The 19,387-nt window shown below is 40.9% G+C and overlaps 2 protein-coding genes across 5 annotated transcripts in view; one reads left to right on the forward strand and one right to left on the reverse strand.

Annotated features, from left to right (window-relative positions):
• MTMR6 (myotubularin related protein 6) overlaps nt 1-15,808 on the reverse strand; it is a 29,068-nt gene extending 13,260 nt beyond the window's left edge. Inside the window, exons 1-7 of one of the 3 annotated variants that reach the window (XM_048294909.1) lie at nt 15,711-15,801; nt 9,766-9,882; nt 7,654-7,816; nt 6,564-6,721; nt 5,729-5,857; nt 4,540-4,674; nt 3,336-3,468 (exon numbers count right to left, since the gene is read on the reverse strand). In XM_048294909.1, the coding sequence (XP_048150866.1) occupies nt 3,336-3,468; nt 4,540-4,674; nt 5,729-5,857; nt 6,564-6,721; nt 7,654-7,816; nt 9,766-9,882; nt 15,711-15,767 (892 nt within the window). In that variant the 5' untranslated portion in view covers nt 15,768-15,801. Of the gene's footprint in view, nt 1-3,335; nt 3,469-4,539; nt 4,675-5,728; nt 5,858-6,563; nt 6,722-7,653; nt 7,817-9,765; nt 9,883-13,775; nt 13,888-15,710 lie in introns of those variants that run through there. The other 2 variants (XM_048294910.1, XM_048294911.1) reach the window with 2 other exon arrangements.
• A 585-nt stretch (nt 15,809-16,393) lies between these two features.
• Nucleotides 16,394-19,387, forward strand: part of NUP58 (nucleoporin 58) — a 35,942-nt gene continuing 32,948 nt past the window's right edge. For both annotated transcript variants that reach the window (XM_048294913.1, XM_048294914.1), the window contains exon 1: nt 16,394-16,681. In XM_048294913.1, the coding sequence (XP_048150870.1) occupies nt 16,572-16,681 (110 nt within the window). In that variant the 5' untranslated portion in view covers nt 16,394-16,571. The remainder of the gene's footprint in view (nt 16,682-19,387) is intronic.

Below are 19,387 nucleotides of genomic sequence, written 5' to 3' on the forward strand. Positions count from 1 at the left end.
ACAGGCTTCCAAATAAGTATTGCAGCACCTTTTCTAAAACCCACAGATCTTCATCAACTACAAAACTATCTAGCAAACCACAGCACAATGAGGTAACAAAACACCAAGAAATCCCAGGACAGAAGACCTACTTTTAAAGGTTAGTCTGTAAATATCAGTAAAAGAACTAAAAGCAAGCCAGCTTTCCTTTGTCCTTGAAAGGCATCATTAGGCAAGAGTTCTGCTTCCAAAAGATCTAGCACGTGAAGGAAATCAGATGAGAATGTGAGCTAGCTGAATGGATCAAGTCATTCTCTATACCAGTGGTTCCATACACCTCATCAGTCACAACAGTACACAAACAGGTCCACCACTCTTTGGTAAAGGAAAGAAACTGAAAATAGTCAAGTATCTGGAAATTCAAACATCTGCAGGGAAGGAACTGGACAGACGAAGCCATGTCTAGAGATATTCTTCATGGCAGCACACCCACACATTCTGTAACTTAAGAGTATAAAGCACAAGCTTTCCCGCTAGAAAATAAACAGGCTTCCAGCCCTCAGTTTGTTTTCACCCAGATACTGCTGTCAAAATCTGCTTCTGATCACAATTTTCAGCTTGGCAGAAATATTTCACCACTAGTATTTCCCCTTTCTAGCTAGATTTCTATATTTTTATAAATGAAGGCAGAGATGGGAACACATATGTTGAGCCCCAAGAGTTACTTTCCATTTCTGTTAATTAACACAGGCATTTTTATACTGGTTGGTGATTCAATCAACTGCATTGATACTGTTCCAATTCTTAAATGCTGAAAAAAGTTATTTTCCAGTTCCTTATGGTCTTCTAAAAGGTCAAAGATGATTTATGGTACCATTTTAGTACCACTAAGTTAATTCAGCTACTTCACAATAAATGAGATTCAAGATAGTTCTGCCTATATGGATCCCATCACAAAAAACACAAGCCCTGCATGGATGTAAGCCCCAAAACCTCAATGTTCCCTTGTCCGATTGTCATTATTCACACTACTAGCAAAGCCTCAGGCAGCAGTTCAGGAGGTGACTAGACCTGCAGAGTGAAGCACAGCAGGTTGTAGACAGAGGTTGTTTTTTAACAAATAAAAAAACCTAGCTAATCCCTTTCCCTATACAGAAAACTCCACATAACTCACAAAATGGCCTCAGTTAACCCGCTTCCACCATAAAAACATATGCAACAGATCGCAGCATCTGTTGGGCTTTTCCCCCAAACATCTGCAGAAATGCTCCCTCTTGATATACACAAAATCCTTTTGCTTATCAGAGTTCAATCTCTTCTGTTATGCAACTTTGTAATTTAAATATATAAAAACTGAACTTTGTATTTAATATCACAGCTACAAATTTAGCCTATGTGAAGTTTCGCCCATGAGTGTTGTAGTCTGCTCATTGGGGGCCAGAGTCATTATGCTCATGCTGAAGAAAACTATTTTAGAAAAGTTTTGAACCACTGCATGCAAGATATTTGAGTAACAGCTGAATCCAAAATGAAGAATAGACTGTAAATCCCCCTAGCATGCTCCATGGTGTTGTCCCATTACAAGAGGATGTTGGGAAGGATTACGTCTCACATTCGGCTTGCCGCTGGAATCATTAGGTTCTGAAGGAAATCAGGCAGACAGACACAGAGCCAAGGAGCAGGACACACACCAAACAATGAATAACAGTTGTTTGGTATAAAAAGCCCAAACAACTGAGGGCAGTCCCAGTTACAGTGGTGCTTGAACAAACAGCGTCACTGGTATCACGCTCTGATTTGAGAACGTTCAGTTCAGCACATTCAGGGGAAATGAGTACACAGAAGCTAAATGGCATTTTCCTCATTTCAAGCTATGAGCCATTTTCATGGCATTTTCTCCCTGATCATCCCACCAATGGCACATTTCTAGAGGGGGATGAAGAGTAAATTATTGCATACATCCCTAAATTTTAAGGGTCCTTCCTACCCCTGAAGAGGCTCCTACTTCTAGAGTGGAATTCAGCAAAACTCTAGTGAATCTCAGTACAGACTGAACAGAGGTAGAACAACTGAGTTCATTTACTAAAAAAACTTATGTGGAAAACAAGCAATAGAGATCACTCATTACATTGTTCAATAGTGTTTAAACAAACCAATTCTCCACACAAGGAAAAACTAAAACATATTCCATCTTTAAGGAAAGTTACAGAAACATATTTACTAAGTTTTGCTGGTGGGATGCCAATTCAAATGAAAGGAATATGAAGTCTGTGAAGCTTAACTGTGTGATGCACACACTTCTGCATCAGACATTATTACACAGTAGCAGGCCTCCCAATAAAAATAAAAATAACAATTAAGATTTATTAGCTAGTTTTCTAGAATGGAACGTATTAGTAAGAGAAAGGGGGATTATGTCAAATCTAAAAACTCAAGCTCAGGATCATGCTTCTCATCTTTCCTTTAGGAAAAAAACACATGCAGGAATAACCAGAAAGATACGTATTATCAAAGCTCAGTAGGATTCCGTGCAGAGGGCCTGAAGAATAGGTTAGCAGCACATCCAATCAATGAAAGTGAAGACTACACCACTAGTCTGTAAGATATCTTGATTAATGTAGCCAGGATCCCTTCATCAAAATAGGCTTCCATACAAGCATAAACCTTCTCCACGACTGGAAATACTTGCATAATTCTAGAAGCCAAGCACTTACACAGATATTGTCTGTCAGGTGTGGAAACCTCACTTCTGCTACTGTATTCTAATCTCAGTATTGGTACTAAACAAAATGTCTTAAATTTTCTTTCAGCTGTCTACCTAAATAAAATATTAACACAATTATGAACACATTTCTGCCTCCTCATTTTCACCACCAGGAGGCAGGCAGTGGTATGGTGAAGTGGCTCTTGTTTCCTCCTGCCCCTTCTCTACAAACACCTACAAGCACTCAAGCGGCTCACCAGGTCAAGGAGCTCAAATGTTGTACATATGCTTATTGTGAATGCTGTGGAACAAAGTACTCCTTGAAGAAATGATATTCTGTAAATGAAAATGTATCTACAGACACACACTTGGAAAACACAGCAGTCTTTCTCACTGACATACTAATAAAGTTCACTAAAGATGTATGTGCCATTCAATTTTCTTCAAAATAACCCCATTCAGTTGGGTTTACAGTTTGAAGGTCGAGGTTTAAGGTAATTCGTTACCACAGAGCGCAGCAAACTGGTTCTAAACACACAGCTGGAATAAAACATAGAAATGTCAACGCAGTTTGTGAAAGCTACTACTAAAGGCTTCAGAAAAACACTTATCCTGTTTTCAAATACACTGTTTTAGTACAGTTAAAACATACCTTCCAGCAGTTTTTGCAAGCTAGATCTCATTACATGAATATTTTCAATGCCAACAAACTGGAACCTGATGTTTGAGTAGTTGTCTTCGTTCTCATAGCCTTTCCCAGCAGCTCTGTTAGCCATTGCATTAAGCTTAAAAGAGGAAAATAAAAATACTGAAAAACATTATTGGGATAAAAATATTAAATTAAGAAACAAAATTCAAGCAATTTCAATTGAATACATTGGGAAAAAAACACAAGAGCACATAGTATAAACAGATTCTAATGCACAGTTTGTGGCAAACCAGCTTGAAAGCACTGAAGAAAGGGACAGTATCGATATAAAAAAAAGAAATAGTCTATATTTAGAACTGATACATCTGAATAATGCATTTAGTAATTTCTATCCTCTTCTCCAGATTCCTAACTAATGAAGCTTTACTTGTGTCCAAACATTTCTGAGCAAAGACACTACAAAACAACTCATCTACAAAGGAAAGAGTAAGACCCAGACATTTTCAGCTCCTGTGTTCAGACACTTGAGTGAAATTAATACTAACTGAAATGCTGATGGGTATAAAGAGTGAAAGTTACCCACAGATTGTAACACAGGTCATAACATAATTCAACTTAATTTATTAACAGAATTTAATTTAATTAAACAGTGATGAAGTATGATGGTGAGGCACTGGAAAAGTGCCCAGAGAAGTTGTGGATCCTGGAAGCGTTCAAAGCCAGATTGGACAGAGCTCTGAACAACCTGATCAGAGGGGTTGGAGATGATGTTTAAGACCCCTCCTAACTCAAGCCATTCTATGATGACCTCAGAATGTTACAACAGAATTTCCCCCACTTCCTCCTTTCTGAGACACAGAACATAGTACTCTCTCCCATTCCAAAAAGAAACCCCATCACAGCTCACCATCTCATGAATTTCATTTCAAACAGTTAAAGTACTTGGATCCCACTCAACTATTACTTCTTAACTACGATTTAAGTATATTTTATATGCACCTCTCAAAATTCAGTGGATTCTAGCTGACTACTGGGACAGGTTCAACTTCTTTAAGAAAGCAAGTAATTAAACACCTGAAGAGAGGCCTAACCTTATCTTTAAACCATTTTTGCTTATACTTAACTCCAAATTTTTCAGAATTACACTCTATCCCTGTACTCTAATGTTCAGGAGGGGAGGCTTGTCTGTAGCACCCAGAGTACCTACCTTCGGCCTGGTATCCATCACGTACATGTAGCGATTTGAAGGATTTGCTTTACTGATGGCTTGCAACATGTGCTCATCTTCCAGGCACCTGGCACTGAAACCTGAGAGAGGTTGACTGCATCTGCAAATTGCAGCCTACCAGAGACAACAAAGAACAAATTAGCATCAGTTTAACACCTGTACTTGAAGTGCTTTGCAGAATCTCAAAAGACACTGAAACGAATTGTTTCATTCAGCCGATAGCACCAGGAAACTGAATAAAGTTCAGGTGTTCCAACTTTTTAAGCGCATCTCTTGGAAACCTTACAACACAGTACCTACATCTTAAACCTACAGGTTCATCAAAACAGTTTTTCAGGTTCATCTACACGGGCAAGGTATCAGTTTACATAATGGACATAAAAACTCACAGAAGTACAGGCTGGAAAAACTACACTTTAGGAAAGCAAGCTACTCCCTTAATATGGAATGAATTAAGTGTGGTTTTATTAATGCAGACATGATTTTATTATTGCAAGTGCAATTTGTTATCACCTAATGTAATTTTTGTAATGTAATTTTCAATGATATGTTGTATTTCAGAAGGCATCAGCTACCTCTTCCAATGTTTAAATAATAACATAATTATGTTTAAATCCATCTAGTAGCTTCACATTCATCAGTCAAGATCTTTAACTCACCAAGGTGACAGTCCTCTCCTTCCACAGCTGAGACTCATACATGCTGCTTTACATCCCTCTCTGCAAAATCTTATTTCCTACTCTGTAGGGTTTTTTACCTTGCAAATAACTCCTTAAGGAACCAATTCTGTTATTTTGTTGGTCCATCATTGGTTTTGTTTAGGTTTTTTTCCCACTATCTTGACCTAACAGATTTTATTCCTGATACACCAAGGAAGACAGATCCCTTAACAGAAAGCTATCTTCAGTTACCTTAATGTTAGTTCCTGAAAACTTTAGGAGATTCGACTGATTATCAGCTGATTACTTAAGGATTTCTTTTAAACTGCCTAGGCTTACTCAGCATCCTGCTAGGCATCACTCCTGTCAGCTGTATTCAGGGTTATCCTGAGTCACACCCTTGCCACACAAGCCACTGTACTTGAACCTCCTTACCAGCCCTTGAACTACTGCCAAGTGTTGAGAAACACTTTTCAGCACATTTGCAGCAAAAGGAAGTCACACTATACCTCTTTATTTTTGTGATAATATGACAGCACTGGGAATCTTCCTTTGCTTCTGAACTTGGAGCTACCAACAATTATGGGCTTGCTTGCAGTTCTGGGAACATAAAGTTCTCTAGGATAGGTTTCACAAATCTGAAAGACACAGACAAAAACGATTTTATGGGGAAGGTACAAAGTCTGCCCTAGTTTTATTGTATTCAATTTGAAAGATGTAAGGTGAATCAAGACACAAAGGATAAACACTACCATGTTTCTTTACACACATGTAAATAACTCAAAGGAGACAAGCCATGGATAAAGTAGAACAAACTGCTATCCAAGTTACACAGCCAAGCATCACCATACCAGCATTCATTCTCAAACAGGCAACTCTGCAGTAGAAATGCTAAGAATGTGTTTCAGATAAAATACTGCAATTATTTCCCTCTTTTTTAGTATTTGCAGACCACAAAGTAAGATGAAATCTAATCTCAGAATCAGCCACACCACCACAGCCAGCACTGCAAATGCTAAAGTAGAATCCTGCTCAGTTAAGAGAGAGATCACAAAGCTGCAGAGCTCCAGAATCACTGGGGCTGAGCTTCCAACAGTAAAGTATACTCTCCAAACAATCCCAAAGAACCCATGCATCCATGCACACATGCTCTCTCAATGAGGCCTCAGGAAAAACTTCAATCAGGAAGTTGTAAGATTGCACACTGATTAAGGAGTTAACTCTCTCTCCCTGCAAGTTTTTGCTTGTATTGCAAGCCAAGTGATTTTATAGTATTAGGCTGTTTTCTGTAGGTCTCATCAGAAACAGATGCAGAGCAGAATGTGTTTCCATTACAACACTTACCTTGTAATCACGATTTGCATCAGACAACTGCCAGTAAGCATTTGGCACTCCCATTCTCTTATATTCTTCTGCTAGATCAATAAGTTGCCAACCTTTGACTTGCTCAGATTCATTTTGTTTTGGATTATAAGAAAAGGCATAGAGTTCTTCATATTTTGCTGAAAGGTAAAGAATATGTAATGGAGAGAAAGTCTCAGGCTTCAAGATTCACAGAAGCAAGACTAAATAACAGATACTTGACACGTTTGAAATATCTATTTGCAAATATCCTACAGTTAACTGACACAATTACAGATACTTAGTCAGAGGTAGGTTATGAAAATTTTCCTGAGTGTGCTTGACCTATTTCAGAAGAGACATTTCTAAAGCCGTAAGGGCAAAGCACAGGTCACAAAATGAAGACTGACAAACTTAAGGCAAAAGGCAAAATTATTAGAAGACTTCACAGGAGCTTAAAGAACAAACTATTTTGGGAGGCAAGAACTGAAATTTATACCTACTGACCTTTAAAACACTAAATTTTAAAGTTTCCCTGAAAAAATAAAAGCTTTCAAACATTTTGTTTTTCCTAGTATGCTATTTACTTATCACAGATGACACTTTGCACTGTTCTAAACACAAAGCAGAAAATGCAAAAGACCATACTAAGTGACAGAAGTCTCTTGCAAAGCTGAATTGGTAATGTTATTCTAGCATCAAAATTTCAGCTTTATTTTTGAAACTGCATGAAATTAGTAACAACTGATTTGCTTAGTGGGTTTTTTATCTATGAAACACAATTAAGAGAGACTACACAAATTTATAATCACAATTTCAGGAAGAACACTAGAAATGCAAAAAAAAACCTAAAGGGATCTCTCATGCTGTTAAGAAACATTAATGACATACAAAAGCCAGACAACACAGCTTCTAAATTTTTATGCAGATTAATATTTAATCAAAAAAACTATTTATATACCAAATCCATGTAAGACTTTACATTACACGTGTTTAAAAAAAATAAATGAAAGAGACATGGTTTACACACACACCCCCCCCAACTTGTTATCCATGCATATACTGCAAAGGCTTTTTTAGCTACAAGTATTACCTGTTCTTGATAGCTGAAGCAAAGAGTTATAAATGTCATGGCAATCTCTCTCTCTGGGTACAACAAAGTGAACTATCCTGAAGTTCTTGCACTGGATGACAAGGGGGCAGCCAGAAGTAGTCAAGGGAAGCTTTTCCACTGCAGCAATGTGATGATGTAGTATCTGTGACATACAAAAACTCACAGAGTAAGCATGCTGATTAAAAATAAGAACAGCATACTGTTTAGATCAGCAGATGTAAGACAACACACTAAGCAATGCTGAATATGGATTTTGACTAATTTTGTCGGTCAGTTATAAAAAGAAATACATTTAGAGGCAGAAATCCAAAAATGCCATTTTGATCAGGATACTAAAATTTATAAAAATTTAATTATTCTCTTCTGTCATTTTGAAGTGTTACCTAGTGTTTGTAAGAAACACTAAATATCCTTCTAAATGCAAAAGTGAAATGTAAAACTCCAATGTGGTTGTTCAGTCTTCTTTTAACTTTGTTAACTGACAGGCTTATATCTCATTAGGCAGTGTCCAGACAAGATATCTATTTTATTAAAGGATCTACAGGAACATACTTCAGAATTTTCAGACAAAATAAAGCAAGTAAGGGAAAAGAATTCAATGTTTGAAAGATAAAGAAGATCCTGAAGATGTCAGAACTCCAGTATTTAACATCTACAGAAGAAACAGGACGTAAGAAAAACATCTCCTATATTACTTGCTGTATTAGATAAACATGACAGTTTCTCAGCTAAATGTTCATGACCACTTTAACAGAACTGCCACAGCAATGGACATACAAAAGCCTTCTGTAGATTTATCTGTGTGGCAAATCTACACAAGATTTAGGTAAACACATGGAAAGTAACATCTGTTCAACTGTAGGAAGAAAGGTCCAGATACATTACCTCAACTGAACAAGATGTTCTCGATAGAATTTCAATTACCTCACTGAAGCAATCAAATCCTCTTAAACATTGATCAGAATTTGACAGGCATATGAAAACTATGCTGCCAAATATGCATTTACAAAGAGACTATCATGGAGACATTATGATAATTATACTTGGTATTTGCATTATCATCAAAAATGCAGTACTTGGAGTATAGGTTCAATTTCCCCACAATGAAACCTTTTAATGTAGTGCATAGGGAAGTGCAAGCAAGCAATGCTTCTGAACCATGTTCTCCCCAAAAACCCATTCTGTAGGAAAAGATAACAGTTTGGTTTGTACAAAGTTGTACGTTGTATCCAAGAAAAAATAACAGAAAAATAAATTTTCTTGAAAGCACCACAAGGCATTTAGTCAGATAACCAAGATACAGGATTAAGGGTAATCCAGGAAAATACACCTACAGAAAAAAAAAAAAACTACAACCACAGCCAGGGAGATGATATTTCATCCTGGAGGATGAAAGACTTAAGGCACTAACTCAAGCCAAGTGGCTGGGCTCCAGTGGGAGCCACAACTTGATCTCCACATGTATGCCATTAGGGCACTGAGCATAAAAACTAATGGGAATTACTGTACTAGCCAGCTTTGACTGCACAACACTGGTAATGGTCAACAAAAAGCTGTGGCCCCATCTGAAACCTTTTATTCCAGAGATGAACACTTGTGAAGAAACAGCTGCTTACTGCTCTAAAAAAGTGCATGTTATCTTTGATATTCCACCAAACCCGAGATCTTAGGATTTTTGCTATCTCATTTAACCTAAATACAATCTAATTACAATGTAAGTTAACTCTGAAATTTTAAACCTGATGCTTAACCTATGTATCAGGTCTCCCACTCCTGCCTCAGAATTATGGTGCCAGTCAGTTATTTAAAGAAAACCACTACACATGCATTCAGAAATACCAGTTAAGGCTACAGAAGAAATTACAGCAGCTTGAGGAAAAGTCAAAATTTTCAACATGACCTGATTTCAACTGCAGCAGTGTCACGCAAGAGTATAATCTGTGAACCATTAACTTATTATGATACCATGAAGGAGGAGAGTAGAGGTAACAACAAAGAACATTTTAGTAAACAAATTCAACCTTAGATCAGGAAGAACAAATGCATCTGGACAGCCCATGCCTTTAAGCTGCAAGCATTCATTATCCTTACCCACGTCTCTCTCTGGCTTGAATCTATGAATAACAGATGAGTTGCTGTAAGGTACAGAGTTCCCGTCAGTGACTTATTGCTTGTGCTGAACCTATCCAGTAATTTCACTTGCTCTACCTGTAACAAAAAAGGGGAGTGGGGAATAAAACTTAATTTTTAATTTTTGCAGAGATGTAAATCCTAACTTAGCAAAGGCTTTGTCAGTTTGTGCAATAATTTTGAAAATGGTAGGACACAGCACACACAAGGCTCTTCGGGCCAAACTATAGTGGTCACAAGCTTTGAGACCAACTAGTTCAAATATCCTGTTTCATTACAGAAGTATTAAGCTTTTTTTAGTTTCAGGCTTTTTTACAAGGAAGAATTATTAATTACTAAGCTTTTAGGCTGCTTCCCCAAAAGACAGCAAACATACACTAAAAATTTCCTGTTATCGAGGTGCCAGCACTGAATTAACAGCTGATCTCAGCAACATGCTTTATTGGCTGTATGCAGGCTCCAAGACATAAAGATTATGCTCTCCTGATTTCAATTTTAGCTACGTACTGTCTTTTATAAATTCTCCAACTTCAAAAATCTCTATTATTATAACCTTGCCTCATAGTCAAAACACATTCTTAACAAAATGCAAACATTATACTAATAATTACAAAAACCCCCTAGAAATTCAAGGACTGTGCTGGCATTTGAAGCAGATAATTCAGGCCTGAGCCTCACAAGGGCCAATGACTCCTGGTATTCCATCAACATTGTTATCTCAACCCTGTGGAAAATATTTCAAAAGAAAAATTATTTCTAGATAGCCTGCATTTTATCTGCTCCTCCTAACTTCATGGGCTCCACAGAGTGCTTTATTTGAACCAAGCATTACCCGATTCTTTGTGTGCAAGAACAGGAAAGGAGTGCATCGAATGGCTTATCTCCACACATTCCTCTATTTCTTGGCAGCACTATCTCGTTAATGCCAAGTTAAAACTATGTGCTACCATTAAATGCATGGCAGAACGCCAAAAACTTCCACACCAGCAAGACCAGCACCCAGAGGAGGCAACAAGGAAGAGCCCAAATCTACTGTGCTGATGTTAAAGCAATTTTTAATTCCTATGTACAAATCTATCTAGCATTTACCTACTAAAGGTACATACAAAACAGAAAAAACCCAGGTATTTCTTATGATCTAGAAAGGCCTAATTTTGCTTTTGAAAGTTAAAAAACCAACTTAACAAACACAAAATAGAATGAAGGAAATACAAATGTATACTAGAAATCAACACTACGATAGTATTCTAGATTTCAGTTTAGAAAGCTAAAAAATTGGAAACTACATGCCTCAGTACCTTAAAATACATTTATGTTGAAACCCCCAAGGTATCAGTCCTCCGGTATAGAGTGGCATAAGTGAATACACCACAGCCAAAACACAGAATTCATACTGGGCAGGTCTGCAGCAATAATTGCTCCGGTACCTGGCACTGCACCTCCCCAGCAAACTGAGAAGTGCACAGAAACTGCTCCAGCTTTGCTCCAGTAACACAACCCACAAAATCCTGGCATGCAAGGTTTCCTTCACCTCCGTGTAACAAGGCAGCTTTTCTCAAAGCTGTATTTCTACGTTAGATGAGGACAGCCATTGGTGCTCCAACTTCCACCTAAACAGGTAAAGTCTTCAAGAATTCTGTAAGCTAAGTCATAGATAAACTTTTCTTAAAGACAACTGAAGTGCTATTTTAGATTCAGCCTCCATAGATGACACATTCATTTAAACCTGATTCAGGTTATTATACAGCTTATTTTTTGTTGTTTAATTTCATTTAGCAAACTAAGCAAAATTTTCCATCTCCAATAGAAATCCAGCAGTATTTTCACTAAAACAAATTTGATGTCAAATATGCAAACAGATTTGACTGAAGAATTTTCAGTCTTTTCTACTACATTTTGCTTTAAAATATCCTTAAGGATACTAAAGATTCACGGTAAAACCACATAATTCTTAATTTCACCACCACACTTAATAAATTGAGTTTGATCATTTGTTACTACATAAATATAAATATAAAACTCTCAGAAGTTATTTTTAAATTGACCTCACTTCCATATTCAACATAAATCTGTTGGACAGTTTAATTTCACAAAAACCTTAACTTCAGGTAGCTGTGTTGACAGTTTTAAGAAAATTTTAACTTCACCATTCCCAGCAAACTGAAGTTGGAGGAGGTATAAAACCTATTCCATCACCTTCTCCTGGGGATAACAGCTGCCCTGTACAGCAGTTAATTTACACAAGACAGCACTGTTATTTCAAGTTTATTTCACTATGACTTAACTAAACTAAACTGAAAAAACAGGAATGCCATCAGAATAGACAAAGCAGGGATGTCTCAGAACAGTTGGCATGAGATCCAACTTGAACCTACACACAAATTGAACTTTAAAGACCCACAGTGCAGGTTGTACTTTACTTTTCTTGCTTCCTATACCTGCAATGCTCTCCTATATGCATTTTAATCCATCTAGGTATTCGATAAACCAATAGCTTACAAAAAGCTAAGCAAGAAACACAGTTGTAACAAAAGAAATACCACACTATTTCTCACCATGACACTGATTTTTTAGAATGTATAATTTTTTTTTGGTATGAATTATAAAAATAACTCCTTCAAGTAGTAAGTCTTGCATCTTACAAACTGTGTTCAGAGCTCATTTCTCTCTTCAGTTATATTGTTATATGAAGTATTTTTTTCCTTAGCAGCGCTCCAAAAACATGCAGAAACACAATCTGATGCAAGGAAGTCAGCAACCTGCAGCCTTTCTAGTCTCAATTTCAGGTCTGAAACTTAAACAGCTACTCTGATCATCAAGTCTCGTTGGCCTTAGTCTAGCTTTAATTTCAAAATCAGCTACTGACTGTAACAATACAATATTAAGTTTCCAAACAAGGACTTACATGTTTATAAATAAACAGGCTGATAAAGAAACTTTATCTCCAATCTGTCAGCATGGTGCAAGATTAATAAAGTGCCACTAACAGTAATTTCATCAGAGACCTTCCTTCTGTTTCACATATACACGTGTATATGAAAAATAAAAGTAGCTATACACATTTATATAAAAGTTACGTAAGCTGTTACTCAAAAAATTTAAAAGTCTGTTCCTTTATGTAATTATTGGTTATAAATCCACTATTTGGACAATAATATGAACACTCCTTCTCTAAACATATCTATAAATCCACTTTAAAATCAGACTACCACGTTCAGGAATTAATCACTTGACAATTTCCAGGACCCAAGAGACAGGGGGAGTCTTTTCAGCAACCTCTGCAGTCAGGGATGATGAGCAAGGTGAGAAAAATACTGTTAGAAATTTAATTCCATAAAAGCTGTGACTTAAAAACTTTCTTAAAAATTAGTCACAACAAGAAAACCTTCCTTTTGCATCTTCATTATACAAAGAATACTAACATACTAATAATAGGAAATAAAAGTCAGAGAAGTCCAAAATGTCAACTACAGCTTGGCTGACATTTTTTTAATAGCCTAACACATTACACATGCACTGACGGCCTGCGTATTTAACAACACACACTAGAGTCTTCAAAAACAAAAAAACCAGATCAGTTGTTTTCAGAACCGATTTGCCTCCAAAACTAGAAAAAGCTGCACAGAACCATATCCAGAGCACACAAAACAACTGCAGTCCTCTCCCAGCTCGCTTCTCCTGCTCCCCACTCCACCACAAAACCCCCTAAACCAGGATTTTTAGCGTCTTCCCCTTATTACAAACATGGGGCCCCACTGGAGCAGCATGCCCCGAGCCCTCCACCCCTCCGAGCGCCACGGGCCGCTCCAGAGCCCCTCGCGGGGAGGCACGAGCCACAAAACAGCAGGAGGGAGGGAAAACAACAACGCCCTCGCCCGCAGCGGCCGCGATGGGCTGGGCAGGCCGTCCCGGCCCCACAGTTACCGCGGCTCTCCTGCCGCCCCCCGCCCGTGCAGCAGCACCGGGAGTACCTTGGTGGTGCGGATGTGCTCCATGGCGGTGCCGCCCCGACCACAGCCACCTCCCGCCCGCCGCCGCCACAGAGCCGGGCCGGCGGCCGCTCCGGCTGCGCTTCCGGGGCGGGGCCGCGCCGGCAAAGGGGCGGGGCCAGCGCGGCGCGCGCCCTTCAGCGCCCCCGCGCGGCGGGCGGCGGGAATGGCGGGAGCGTGGGCAAATGACTGGGGGTAAAACGGTACCGGTGAGGAAGGTACAAGGGAAACACGGTTGTTACTCCCGGGTGGGAAAATGACTGGGGGTAAAACGGTACCGGTGAGGAAGGTACAAGGGAAACACGGTTGTTACTCCCGGGTGGAACGCGGTCGGCGCACCCGACCTCCCACACACAGTATAACCCAAGGGGGACTAAACGGAGGGCGGAGCAGAGGGGAGACTCCGCAGCCAGGTTCAGTCGAAATCCTTGCAGATGTGGGGACTTGGTGATGCTTTCCAGCTGATAAGCTGCACAGCAGCTGAAAACCAAGGGAGATAAAGAAAGAGGTCCTGCTGTTGAATCAGCAGCCATGGTGAAATCTCTCTCCTTGGGCTGATACATGTTCCCATCACCAAGTTATTTCAGGTACTATCCTGAGATACCCCCCTGCCAAGGTACGACCACCCCTCACTGAGTAAGATACATTACTAAAGTCACTCAGTCTCCACCTAGACATAAAGGAATAATACAAAAGTGAGTTAAGAGTGAGAAATTAGGGAAGACTCCATCATAACTTCTGGGATCAGTCAATGGGCCAAACCTGTCTTCTACCCCATGGAGATGTCTAAGAATCGTACCCGTGCGTGCTGAATGATTGTCTCCTCCTAGCTTTTGTTAGGGATTACAGTTTGTTAATATATTGCTTTGAATTAATACATTGCTTTGAATACATTTTTGCAGTCAGATACTATCCCAGGTGGAAGGAATAAGACGAATGTGTCTTTACAAATAGACCGTGTGAATCCACTTGTGGATAGGGCTAGGAACTTACAGATAGGGAAGCAACAGAAGAAACTATTAGTTCTGCAAAAGGTTACTAATCAACACAGACCCTTGCTCAGCCAAGGCAATGTTAAATTCCTGAACCTAGAGAAAAAGAACAAAGACTTAATAGAATTATTAATTGTTTCTTTTTCTTTCTTTATATAACAGAAGGGGAGGTGCATATTAAAGGGGGGCATAGAGTAGGCGATTTGGGAAGTCTGTACCTTCTGAGTACCTCAGCCAGTGGGGAAGAGGGTGATGCACCTGGGAACTTAGGACAAAAAGGGGGCTGCGTCCCCCAACAATTTAAGAGACCCCATGGGAAATGCTCCATGGCCTCTCCCTTTACTTGAATAAATTACAGGACTCCTCTGTCTCCTTTTTGGACATAAACCAGTGGCATCTTGGATTAATTTTCCTAATAACGGGGTGACAGTAGGTGTGTGGGAAATGAGCCATTCCCTGGTTATCCAGGCCTCTGTTTCAGTCTGTGAGTCTTGCACATGAGGATATTCCTCGAAGATGGTTCTTTTTGTTGTCTCTGGATGTGCCTCCAGAGACACGTGCCTAAACAGGGCCCCTCTGAGCCAGTTGCCCAAGACCATGTCCAGGCAGTTTTTAAGTATTGTTAGAGATTCAGACTCCACCACCACTTATTTGGGCAACTTCGTAAGTTCTCAGTCCCTCTAGCAGTGTTTCCTGATGTTAAGATGGAACCTCTCATATTTCAGTCTGTGCCCACTGCCTCTGGTCCTGTCACTGGGCACCGCTGGGAAGAGCCTGGCTTTGTGCTCTTTGAACCCTCCCTTCAGGAATTTATGTACATTATGTAAGTGCCCCCTGAGCCTTTCTAAGCTGCAGACTCCCAGCTCTCTCAGCCTTTCCTCATATGAATGGCATTCCAGTCACGCACACAAAAATATGGACTCACCAGGATCCTTTCTCCGACCTGCTGGCAATGCTTTGCTGGTCGACAGTGGCAGAACATGAGCCAGAAGCGTGCACCTCCAATCCTGTGTTCAGTTCTGGGCCCCTAACTACAAGAAGGACATTGAGGGGCTGGAGCGTGTCCAGAGAAGGGCAACAGAGCTGGGGAAGGGTCTGGAACACAAGTCCTGTGAGGAGCAGCTGAGGGAGCTGGGGGTGTTAGCCTGGAGAAAAGGAGGCTCAGGGGGGAGCCCTGAGCTCTTATCGCTGTCTACAACTGCCTGAAAGGAGGCTGTAGCCAGGTGGTGGTCAGCCTCCTCTCCCAGGTAACAAGTGACAGGATCAAAGGACACAGTCTTAAGCGGCGTCAGGGGAGGTTTAGGTTGGAAAGACCTGGAACTCAGATTCCAGAACCATGCAACAGTAGGAATTTCTTCACAGAAAGGATGATTAAAAGAAAAAAAAAAAAAAAAAAAAAAGATTAAACATCAGAACCGTGGAGAAGCCACCGTCCCTTGAGGTGTTTAAGCGACGATATGGCACTCACTGCCATGGTCCAGTCGACTTGGTGGTGCTGGGGCATAAGGTGGACGCACCAATCCCAGAGGTCTTTTCCAACCCAACTTCCGGGGGTTACTGTCTCTTTAAGGGCCGTCAGGCCGTCCCGTGGTGCACTGCGGCGGGCGCGCGGAGGGGAGCGTGGCCGGTGTCCGTCCGCGCGCTCGGTGCCGCCGCTCGCTCTGCAGTTGGTGGCGGGCGCCATGCGGGGCTGAGGGGCCGCCATCCCACGACCGCCCGACCTACTCACCCACCGGCCCTCGCCTCCGGCTCCCGGCCCCGCTCTCCGGCTCTTCCCGCCGCCGCCATGTCTGCAGGCTTCTCCTTCGGCGCGGGCACCCTGGGCTCCACGGCGGCCGCCGGGGCAGGAGGAGGAGGAGCAGTCGGGGGCTTTTCCTTCGGAACCGCCACGCCGAGGTAACGCGGCGCCCCCGCCCCTCTCGGTTCGGCCGTGCCGGCAGCCCCCCGCGGCCTGAGGCTGCCGCGCGGGTCCGGGCCCAGCCCGAACCAGGGCCCCCGTGGTGCGGAGGGTCGGGGTGGCCCGTGCGTATGTGTGTGAGTGAGCGAGCGAGTCCCTGCCCCGGGCTCGTGGCTCGGCGCCTCGCCCACTCCTGGAGGGGCCCGGGGCTCCGGCAGTCCCGGCCGCAGGGCCCTTGGTGCGCGGGCGAAACGGCTGCACCGTGTCTGCTCCGGCCTCCTTGCCTTGTCTCCTTCCCGGCGTGCGCCTTCAGCAGAAACGTAGGGAGCGACCTGTTCAGCAGCTAATAATTAAGAGAGTTGTTCTTCTTATTGTGCTTTGGTTTGGCTTTGGATTCCTCCCTCCACGGTTCACCCTGCCGCTCTGAACGCAGGATGTGAATCAGTTGTGTATCCAGGTTTCTCTCAGAGTCAGCCTGAGTTTGTGTCCGCGGCGTGGAGCACTTTGATGCCAGAGCCCACGTGTTCAGTGTCCAAAAGTGATGTTCCGTACGTGTTTTCAAAGTTAGGTTCGATCTTACACTTTCGGACAAAAATAACCTTGTGTTTGGCGTACAGTATCTTAGAGGAAAAGGAGATCTTTGTGCATGTGATATACAGCAGGCTCTGTACTCAAAGCGTTATGGTTTAGGCTTCTTAGAATAACAGGTAAGTCTTTCTTGTTGGTGGGGTTTTTTCTGTTTTCTGTTTCTTTGCACACAACTGGACTAGCAGAGCCTGTTTATTCTGACCTGCTTGCTGTTGTACTTCTGTTGAAGAATAAGGCTTTTATGGGACTTTGTGTCAGAGATTTTCCCAAACGTGATCAGAATTGATCACTGTAGTGTAAACTAAATGGACAGGGGCGATTACTCAAGGGAGATTCGCTTAAGGTGATACATTTGGAAATACCTGTTAGAAACGTCAGGAAATAGGATTGTGAGATGGAGAGAACAGAACATCTGGATCTGAAGGACATCCATTTAATCCTTGGATTAAATGGCAGTATTGCTTCTTTGGAAACCCATATGAGAGGGAACAAGATTTCTGAGTTTCTTGTAATAATGTAGATGTTGTGGTTGTGACAGATTGATGACTTTCTTGTGTTATTGCTGCTTGTTTTGGGGGGAGGGATTATTTGGGGATTTGGGGGTTTTGAGGTTTTTTTGGGGGGGGTGTTTTTTGTTTTGTTTTTGGGGTTTTTTTGTTTGGTTAGTTTTGGGGGGTTTTGTTTGTTTGTTTGTTTTTTGGGGTTTTGTTTATTTTAACTCCTGTAGTGAAACTGATGTGGACTTTAGGTAAAGAGTTTTTGCTCTTTTGCTTTATGCCTTCTTAATGTAGGTTTCCTGTGATTAAAATGAACAAGTTAAAATAATATTTTTTAATTCAAAACTATTCTTCTAAACGTAGTGAAATAAGGGAAACTCTTTTATCTTGTTGATATGCACCTTAAAAAACTGCCTGTTGAACTTAAATATTTCTGTTTGGTGGGGTTTTTTTGTGTTCTGTCTGGCTTTCCTATCCCTTAAAAAAAGTTTAATAGGTGCTAAGTAATAGCAGTACGGTGCTCTGCATTTTTGTTCATTAATTTATTTTTACAAGCAGGACCAGTCTTCAGAGCTGTTGGTCAAGAAATATCATAGAGGAAGGGGCCTTCTATCTGCTTCTTGAGCATCCCTATGAGATAGTTTGCTTGAGAACATGTTGGAGACTGTAAGAAGAAGCTGTTCTTCTGATCTGGGTCTAAGATAATATTGCCAGGTGTTGGGAGAAAAAGAATTTGGTTGTCTGGTCCAAGCATAAATAATATGTGACCAAAGACTATATTCTGGTAGCCAAAAGCCTTTGTGACCTGCCAGCCTATCTAATTCCTGCTTTGCACCAGTAGCCTTTCAGGTACTTGCACTCTTTTTAGTTGGTGTTCTGCATCTCACGCTTTAGCCAGGTGCAGTGCTTCAATCTAGCTCTAGAATTAAGAGTTCAGGCCTGACTTCAGTGACGTGAGCTCTTCTTCCTTCCATCTGTGTCCTTCTGGCCCATGCTTTCTCCTGCTGGTGAGAATGCTGCCATTACTTTGTTCCTACATTTTTGGATTCTTTCTACCTTGGAAAAAAGGCCACTTCATTTTATTTGTGTTGGTTTGGGGTTTTTTTTTGTCCTCCTATAGTGCTGGGTATCATAGTTTGTACCTTAGCTTTCTTCTATGGGAATGCTGTAACACAAAAAACTTTAACAGAAGCATCATCTACTGGAAAAAAGATGAGACACATAAGCTCTTGACTAGCGAGAGAAGCACCATTTTGTGTGTTTAAGTTTACAAGCACTTAGGTCATGGTGCTGCATTTTGGTATGTTGAAATTTTGGAAGTAAGGATGGCTGAAATGCTCTGGATTTATGGGACAGTTAGTGAGTCTTTGTCCTTCTAAACTTCTTGGCCACTCTGCTTCCCAAATTACTGCCTAAAAAATAACTCACACCTAGTTCTGAACTTGCAACCAACTGGGCTTGCCATGATCAGTTTTATAGATAGTTTGAAGAGTTCTAATTCAAGAGCTAATTGTACCTTTTTTTAAGGATTTACTTTTGTGTTTGACTTGTTATTTTAGGAACTGCCCTCATACAAAAAGAGAGAGGAGATTAGGGAGCAATGAGAGAATACTAAAACAT

This window comes from Corvus hawaiiensis, chromosome 2 (genome assembly GCF_020740725.1).
Source record: "Corvus hawaiiensis isolate bCorHaw1 chromosome 2, bCorHaw1.pri.cur, whole genome shotgun sequence".
Lineage (NCBI taxonomy): Eukaryota > Metazoa > Chordata > Aves > Passeriformes > Corvidae > Corvus > Corvus hawaiiensis.